This window comes from Cyprinus carpio, unplaced genomic scaffold (genome assembly GCF_018340385.1).
Source record: "Cyprinus carpio isolate SPL01 unplaced genomic scaffold, ASM1834038v1 S000006751, whole genome shotgun sequence".
Classification (NCBI taxonomy): Eukaryota; Metazoa; Chordata; class Actinopteri; order Cypriniformes; family Cyprinidae; genus Cyprinus; species Cyprinus carpio.
In genome coordinates this window covers 176,795-186,020 of record NW_024879350.1, presented here as the reverse complement: position 1 = coordinate 186,020, position 9,226 = coordinate 176,795, and the positions used below count along the sequence as shown (strand labels likewise).

The 9,226-nt window shown below is 36.4% G+C and overlaps 1 protein-coding gene across 1 annotated transcript; it reads left to right on the top strand.

Annotated features, from left to right (window-relative positions):
* Positions 1–234: 234 nt before the first annotated feature.
* Positions 235–7,670, top strand: LOC109046654 (galectin-8-like). Its single transcript, XM_042755823.1, has 9 exons — positions 235–396; positions 559–647; positions 1,286–1,496; positions 2,552–2,680; positions 2,982–3,032; positions 3,662–3,688; positions 4,429–4,517; positions 4,654–4,819; positions 6,323–7,670. The coding sequence occupies exons 1-9, from the start codon at positions 358–360 to the stop codon at positions 6,470–6,472; spliced, it is 951 nt and encodes a 316-aa protein (XP_042611757.1). The 5' UTR covers positions 235–357; the 3' UTR covers positions 6,473–7,670.
* Positions 7,671–9,226: the final 1,556 nt, after the last annotated feature.

The following is a 9,226-nucleotide window of genomic DNA, read 5'->3' as shown; positions in this document are numbered from 1 at the left end:
AAAAACAGCACAAAACGTCACTATACAAATAGCGCCGTGATTGGTCAGTAACGTTAAAAATATCGCACTCTGATTGGCCCTAGTCTCACCTTGAGCCCGCCCATAGAGAAGTGAAGCGTTGTCCACTGAACGTGCTGATTGGTCACTAAACGCGTCGCTGTCGAACGTGTCGCGCTCATATTAAAACTGATTGGCCACTGAACGCGTCGCGCTCATATAGCGCATTAATTGGTTACTAAATGCGTCATTCTCACAAGCGGAAGTGAAAGTGCAGAAAGCGTTATTATTTTCTTCCTCAGATGGTGATTAACTCGCAATAACAGCATATAAAGAGGCTTTCGGAACAGCATCGCCAATATGTCTGTCGCAAACCCGAAACAAACAATAACGAATCCAGTAAGATTTACCCTACTTATACTTTTTTGCTTCTAGTCTGTTAATGCTTCGCCTGTTTTGCATTGATGAAAGCGTAAACGGATTTATCTTGTAGACCTATAACTGTTATAAGTCAGTGCAAACTGAGTTAGTGTGTCTCATTGTTTTCATTTCTGCCTCTAGACGATACCTTATGCTGGTACCATCCTGGGCGGACTTGAGCCCGGAGAGATGGTGCTCATACAGGGCAGTGTACCCAGCGACGCGGACAGGTGAGCGGCCTCGTATGGGATTCATGTTAAATGTCACTGCGGTCCCTAGACAGTGCCTAGACAGAACAGGAAGTAGTACAGTAACATTTGAGGTCAAGTCATAGCGCTTTATTCACTGCTGGTTGTGTCAAAGCAGCTTTACTGAGATAAACAGAGACGCAGAAGAATCAGTTATGGAGACAGTTCAGACAGTTGCTTTAAAATACAAAAGTGTCATTATTTAGCTCAAGTCAGCTCAGTGCTGGTTTAAAGAAGGGAGCATCATGGTCATGATCAAGGGAGGTAGGAGGAATCATTCCGGTGATATTTCAACAAAATGTCTCCTTTGCATAATTCATGGCTAAAATTGTATGTATCTTAAATATAGACAATTAATATCTACAGTGGGTATAGAAAAGAATCACTCTTTTCATACTGAGCTGATTTTGTTTTTCACACACAAAAAAATGGATTGTGTATTCCATTCATTTAGATCATTCATGCACAAGGAACCAAAAAAAACAAAACAAAACAATACAATCTATGCATTCAAATAAATAATGAAGGCATGGTAAAAATGTCCAAGATGGTTAGAAACCATATAACAAAAATAGTTGTCAGCCAGTCCAGACAGTGATAAACAGTCAGATGTCTTGTAGATTTCAGGTTGACCTGACCTGCGGGAGCAGCACGAAGCCTCGGGCAGACGTGGCCTTTCACTTTAATCCTCGCTTCAAGCGCTCTCCCTACATCGTCTGTAACACACTGCAGAAGGAGAGCTGGGGAAAAGAGGAAATCCACAACCTGATGCCCTTCAGACACGGCGCTGCCTTCGAGATCATCATACTTGTGCAGAGAGATTTGTTCAAGGTTATAAACAGCTTGAGTTCTGTCAGTCTGGCTCTCGTTTACTGGCATCTCTGGTGTCATATGAAGTCAACTTTAATCTCATTCTCTTATTCAACATTAGTGACTTTATTTTAACTGGTTTTATAATGTTAAAGGTGAAGATTTGTGTCATTTTTGGATGTTAAAATACTTTCTCCTTAAGATGCAGCAAGCAAGCTGCTTTCAAAGTGTAAACTTTATAGATCAAAACAATAGACTTGTTTGAGACGCCACATGCCTTGCCTCAAATGTCTTTAAAAAGTCTCAAATTGAACTTGTTTATATCTGTAGACCCCCTGCTGCAGTCATACTGATGTAGAAATCCATGCAAGCAAAAGCAGATATTGCATTTGTTCTTTTTTTTTATTTTATTTTTTTGCAGATGAAATTAATGCATTTGAAATACTGCTGCTTGTGTACTTAATGTAACAGTGCAACAAATATTTAATTCCAGTGGGGTATAGGAGTTCAGCTCTTGTCAAAGTCTCAACCAGAATTTTATTTCAGAAATATGATTAAGATTACATAATTCCAAACAGGCCCTAAATATTTCTACTTATACTTGGCAAAGTTTTTCCGAAGAATGCACTACTTTTATGAGAGAGCTCACAAACGCGTTGCAAGGTTTGAAATATCAATTTTCCTCTAATTTTATTTTTTGTCCATCACCTTGTCCCTTTAGGTGCTCCGTATTATTCTATAAAGATGTTGTGCTTAAACATTAATGCTTTATGATATTAGAGTTGTAAGAACAAAATGTCACAGTTGTTCTGAGCCAGTGAGAGCTGTGATGTCAGTAAGCCATTTCACATGCTTTTAGTCACTCTGGAGCATGAGTTGGGTTGAGTTTGTTTATCCATCAAATGGGCAGAAGAGTACATGTTCAGGAAAAAGTGTTTGGAAATAGTAATTATTACTACTACAGATCTGTTTTGTGATGCAGATGGAGCAAAAAGTACACACTCCTCTTCAAATGGCAGGGACTTTACAAATACTTATAGTTTAAATAAGGATACGCTTTGTGTTACTCCCTCCAGGTGGCAGTAAACGGCTCTCACCTGCTAGAGTACAGGCACAGGTTAGAGCTCAAGAAGGTGGACACGCTGGCCATATCAGGGAAGGTTCAGATTCAAGCCATCGGGTTTATTCCCAGTTCAATAAGCAAGGTAACATGCTTTTCTATTAAAACTTTTAAGTGTTTAAAACATTTTAATAACAATTTTTGATTTGGATTTAAATGTGAAAAGTAGCCTAAAAATGAAACCTTAATGGGACTGACAGATGTATGCACAAACACTGTCAATATAGGACAGGTACAGTATATGAGAGAGTAGTGGTAGATAAATTGCACTGTAGGTTGGAGATGTATTGTACACGCAGTTTATTTGATCAGTATGTTTACTGTTTGTTATGATCTGATTGGGATTGCATTTTGTGATATAAGCATGATGATTTAATATTTTTTAGAGCTCCGTAACACCTTCAAATGCAGTTGCAAGCAAAAGAACACAGGCTTATGTAAGTGACTATGCTGATGTTGCTGTTTTCTATATACAGTATATGCACACTATTGTTCAAAGGTTTGGGGACAGTAAGAGTTTTGTGATGTAATATTGTGAAATATAATTCTAGTTTAAAATAACCTTTTTGTATTTTAATATATTTTAACTTTATTGCTGTGATGCGCAGCTGAATTTTCAGCATCATTTCTCCAGTCTTCAGTGTCACATGATCCTTCAAATATAATTCTAATATGCTGATTCGGTAATCAAGGCACATTTTTTTATTGTTATCAATTTTTAAAACAGTTGTACTGCTTAATATTATTGTGGAAACCGTGATACATTTTTTTTTTTGTTTTGTTTATTTGTGGTTTCAGGATTCTTTGATTAATAGAATATTCAAATGAACAACAGTATTCTTTTTTTTTTTCAATAAGAAAAAATCTTATTGACCTCAAACTTTTGAGCAGTAGTGTATTTCTCTATATATGGTATACTCTCTGTCTCTGTAAATGTATGAAAAATACAGTACCGTTCAATATATATATTAGTTATTTAACTGATGTGTATCTTTGTATTACAGTAAAATAGATAGTTTAGCTGAAGCTGTTTAATTAAAACATTCCCTCCTCTTTCATCCAATAGTCAGTCATGTCGGAGTCAGGTGACACGGTGAGTAAGGCTGAAGTTTTCCATAAAGGGCAAACACGGGGGAAATTGTTTTCACATGCGACACCAGTTTTAATGTGGCAGCATTATTTTTAACTGCAGATAATACTTTAAACTCAATTTCACAATAAATGAAATCATATTGAAGTGGGTGCCTCACAGTCTGGACAGAAACCAGGACATTGGCATTACTTGGCCACTCTGACCCTTAAATCAGGCCTTTATAGCAAGCACCTTACTGATTAGAAATGTGTAGGTATAGACAGTATGTCATCTTTTGTGTCAAATTATATTTAAGATACAATCAGTCAAATTAAATCAGCATCAACAATTTACTCGTCCTAATGTAGTTCCTTTCTTCTGTGCAACATAAAAGAAGATTTCCTCAGGATTTTTGTCCATACATTGGAAGTCATTGGTAACCAAAATATTCTTGGAAATATCTTCTTTTGTGTTCCACAGAATAAAGTTATTCATAAGGTTTTTCGGAACAGTATAAGGTGAGGAAATGAACTATCCCTTTAACAAAACTTGTGCCCTGGTTTTCTCTGTAACCATTTACAAAGTCGGCAAGTGTCTGATTCCTAATGGTTTATGATCTGTTCCGATGTTATAAAATGTGTAGTGTATTCGAGCCTTAAGTAACTGCATAGCAATAGCGTGGGAGTAATAGCTGGGAATTATTGTGGTGGTCGTGCTGAATTTGAAACCATTGTCAGTTGTGTTTCTTTTTTTCGCTCTAGAGTCTTCCATTTAAGAGCAAACTTGTGAAAGGATTGAGTCCAGGAGACTCCATTATGGTGAAGGGGCAGATCACTGGTTCCCCGGAGAGGTATGAGAAGAAAACAACCATTAGGAATGCCACTGGAATATTCTAGATAAGCAATACATGCTTTTTGTCATTGTTAACCCATTTCTCATTCAATTATGTACTGATGTCTTCAATTTCTTCAGTTGATCCCCACAGTTTTCGCTGTAAACCTGCGCATCAGTAACTCACAGGACATTGCTTTACACTTAAACCCTCGTTTCAAAACTGGTTCCTTCATTCGAAACTCTTTCCTGTCTGGTTGTTGGGGAGCTGAGGAGACTTCCCTCCCCAGCTTTCCCTTCTCACCCGGTCAATACTTTGAGGTATCAGTCTTTGTTTGTCACTAATTGAGAGCATTTGCTGAAATTTAAAGTCAACATGAAATATAAATGAACAGTATTTACTTTCTTAATGGCCATTCCCGGCTCATTAAATTCATATTATTCCAAACACAGAGAGAAAAAAAATTGCTTGTCTTTGTAACCTTTCATTATAATGTAACAACTTTCTTCACATCTGACATGACTTTTCTTGTTAGCTTATCTCAGCTACAGTTATCTAAAAAAAATGAAAATGTACCCTCAAGTTGTTCCATGTCTTAAGAATTGCTTTCTTTCTGTTGAACACAAAAGGAGCAGAATGTAGGTAACCAAGCAGTTTCTGGTCCCCATTGATTTCCATAGTATTTTTATTTTTCCATACTATGAAAGTCACTAGGGACCAGCAACTGTTCGGTTACCCACATTCTTTAAACTATCTTCCCTTTGTGTTCAAAAGAAGAAAGAAACTTGAGGGTGAGTAAATGATGACAATTTTTTCATTTTTAGGTGAACTGTCTATTTAATATATTTTTAGGCTCTGTTTAAAGGTGATTTGGTTCAAAAAGTTTTTTGTTATGCTGGTTGAAAGGCTTAGTGTTACGTATTTATATTGTCTGTGGAAGGTGTAGGACCATAAAATCTTCGTCCAATCAAATTCCTCGGCCCGAGGGCTACGATAGGCTGTCCTACCGGCCTGTCAATGTATGTATTTGCATACCTCCACACACCATATTCACGTAGACATGAAACGTCATCATTACACTATTGCAAACAGAGTGAGAATGAAAGGTGTTATTGTTGTAATATTATGCGCCTTGTACTGTAATGTTTTCTCACTTGTGAGGTAATCTGACAGTGTTGCATTCAACCCTCCACTAACGCCGTCTCTCATCGTGTCGCTGGTTAGCCTCCGGTCTGCCTGTGTGTGCGTTCATGTGTTTTGGAGGAGGCGTGGCTTTGGAGAGTGATTATACAGGGAGGGTGAGATCTAGCCTCTCTGAAATCACCTACCCTACCTTTAAGACTAATATTATCAGTATTGTAAAATGCTGCAGTAATTTAATGTTAATTAGTTACATTAACGGCGTGTTACAACAATGTTCCCGTCATGCTGTAAAAAGTCAAAATTGTATTTTATGGGTGTTATCATTTAAGGAGTTGCATTTTTACTGATTCTAATTATTTACTAAATCAAAACTAATTTTGATTAATAAGTTAATTATTTTAATTCAGTACAGTATGTGTACAGTAATACCTGTATGGAGGCCAAAATCACCACTGAGCATTTTGCCTAACTTGGAAATTTGTCAAGTTAAATAGCTTTCAAATGCCAATTCATGTTGACTTTAAAGAATGATGACTTGATTATTTCTGAAAACACAGGATGGAGGTCATGATTAGGTTAAATATTCAATCAGTTCCTGCTTGTGCATCTTATTATTTTTGGCTGTGTTTTTTGAGTGGTATCTGCTCTGTGACCTCTGACCTTACGCTTTTCCGTGGCAGATGATCATCCTGTGTGAAGCTCAGGATTTTAAAGTGGCAGTAAACGGGCTCCACCAGCTGAGTTACAAGCATCGTGTGCAGGATCTAAGTTGTGTGGATGTGATCGAGATTGTGGGAGATGTAGAGCTCAAGGATGTCAAGATTTGGTGAGCAGCTCCAGCCTGAAGACCTTTCCTGCGTTTTTCTCCAACCAAGTATATTTAATCAACCTGAGACTCCTGTGACTGAAGCAAATCTAAAGTATTTTAACTAACTTATTCAAGTTATAATTTGAATTTGGACTAAAATGCTAGGCCTGGTGTGTTTGTGTTTTTATGCCATTATCACTGGCAGGTCCAATCCGGCTGAACATTATACTCCTCAACCACATTGTCGAACAATTAGCACATTTGAACTTTTATTCTTTGTTTTGTTTGCTTGTTTAAGTGTTGAATTTCAGCTCTAATTATAATCTTGATAAGGTGTGTGATTTGAATGACAAGTTCCACTGCATAGGCAGGAGAAGAAGTTAACTGCCCCATGACTAAGATAAACCCCATCTGCTGAATATTAGTTGAGGAGATCTGGAGATGATCTCAACTTGAGCCTGAATGAGGTGGAGACGATTCCACGAAAACTGAACATGGGTCAAAAAAGGTTGAGGACCCCGGACATAACAGATGAATGGAAAAAAGATACCGTCTGGCAGGATGCAATTTGCTTTCAGAATCATTCCAAGCTAATTCCAGACATTTAAATTTCACACTCTTAGACCAGAAACAGGGCTGATAAACATACCTATCCATAAACCTTATTACTTATAAGTATAATAATTGAAGGTGTGTCTTAAAACATTTCAGTTTCCTTTCTGCAGGAGGTGTTAATTTTTTTACATCAGACAAGCAGATAATTTGCTAATGCAAGGCCTTCACTAATGAATTTGACTTGGCGTGATGACCCTGAATATCAAACCAATAATCATGTTCACCATTAGGTTCCAGAACTAAAGATAAGCACTTTTTTTATTTTTAGTTTATAGCAGAACTATGCAACATTCCAACAGCCAACAATTGCTTTTTGTTATTACTAGTTTTAAGAATCATCTGTTAATTTGTGATATATATATATATATTATTTTTGTTTTGTTCCTCTGATATCTGTTGATCAATGCATTAACGATAATCAATATTATAAAAACGATAATAAATAAATATATTACAATGTTTAGTAGTTACGATTGTGTTTTGTGAGTTATTACCATTCATACATTACTTTGACCCTTAAGCAATTTCTATCAGTTGCCTAAATTAGAATAACTAAAACATTTATGAATTTTAATGAGGCATATAAATAAAGGCAATCACAAAGAGCTTTTTAAAAAAAAAAAAAGTTGTGAATTTATTAACATCCACAATATTCCACTTTTGTAGCTGAAAACCAGTTAACTGCTTTTTGGCACATAATCACATGACCATAATGTGTTGGCACCTGGTTTAAATTTGATGCAATATGTAACCAAATATATAACCAAGGCATAATTATCATAGATAATACCACTAATATTGTCGACATAACCCCAGAGAGAGATAAAGGCAGTGACGTCGCATTAAAGTTGTCTGTCTCTATCACTGTAAGACCAAACATGTCAGACTCGGGGACAGATGAGTTTGTGAATCACAGGCTGTACAAACAGACGAACACTGAAGTGATTCTCTGTCATCTCACCAGATCAGGTAATACTTGAGGACCACACAGGAACACTGTCCAAACGAAAGGATCCCGTTTCTGACGGCTCAAAAAAAGGCAAAGCCCACTTCTAGAGCACAACAGTCAGCTTCCAGAAGCAAAAATCCCATTTATATTCTCCATAGATTCATTGAATTCTAACCCCAACAGCACATAAACCTTTTAAGAGGCTTTTGAACTTGAAGAGGTGGTATGTGCTGCTTTAAAAGCCATACGTCTATGATTTCAAGGTCTTTTTATTAAGATATTTTTAATAGCCGAATTCCGCTACACCATAATCTTAACTAGAAAGAATCCAGTCAGAGGACTGTTACTATGGAAACAAAAATCACTGCAAAAGAGCTCAGCAACGATGGACCACTGCAATGCAGCACTGTGAACGACAGGCACAAGATTTTGTAATATAGTTCAAATATATTGTTTTATATTGAACCTTAGTTTCTTATTTGATTACGTTATTCACAATGCTTCGTGGGATGAGCATTTCATGCCCTCAGAAAACTTTTGTAACTTTCCAGATTTCACATTTGTTTTCTTCAAATCTGAGTTTGTAATGATTCATATCACAGCTGGTTGCTTTGATTTCTTTATCTGAGAACTTTATGAAATCTTTATGGAGAAATGAATGGGAAAAGTACTTGAATGAAAAAGCAGTGTGGGCACTGTTGCGCTCTGTAGAGCTGCTTTTAGAGAGACTGCTATTGAAAAACTCTGGAAGCTTATCTCTGCAACAGAATACAAATAAATATTAGGTAATTGTGACTTTTTATCTCACACTTCTGACAACTTTTTTCACACATGCGTTTTTATATCACGATTCTGACTTTTTTTTTTAGAATTGAGAGTTTACATCTCACGATTCTGACATTTTTAGACTCGCCAGTTTACATCTCACGATTCTTGACTTTTTTTTAGAATTGAGAGTTTATATCTCAAGATTCTGACTCTTTTTTTTAGAATTGCCAGTTTATGTCATGATTCAGATTTTTTTTAGAATTGCGAGTTTATATCTCACGATTCTGACTTTTTAAGAATTGCCAGTTTATATCTCACGATTCTTGACTTTTTTTTAGAATTGAGAATTTATATCTCACGATTCTGAGTCTTTTTTTTAGAATTGCGAGTTTATATCTCACGATTCTGACTTTTTTAGAATTGAGTTTATATCTCACGATTCTG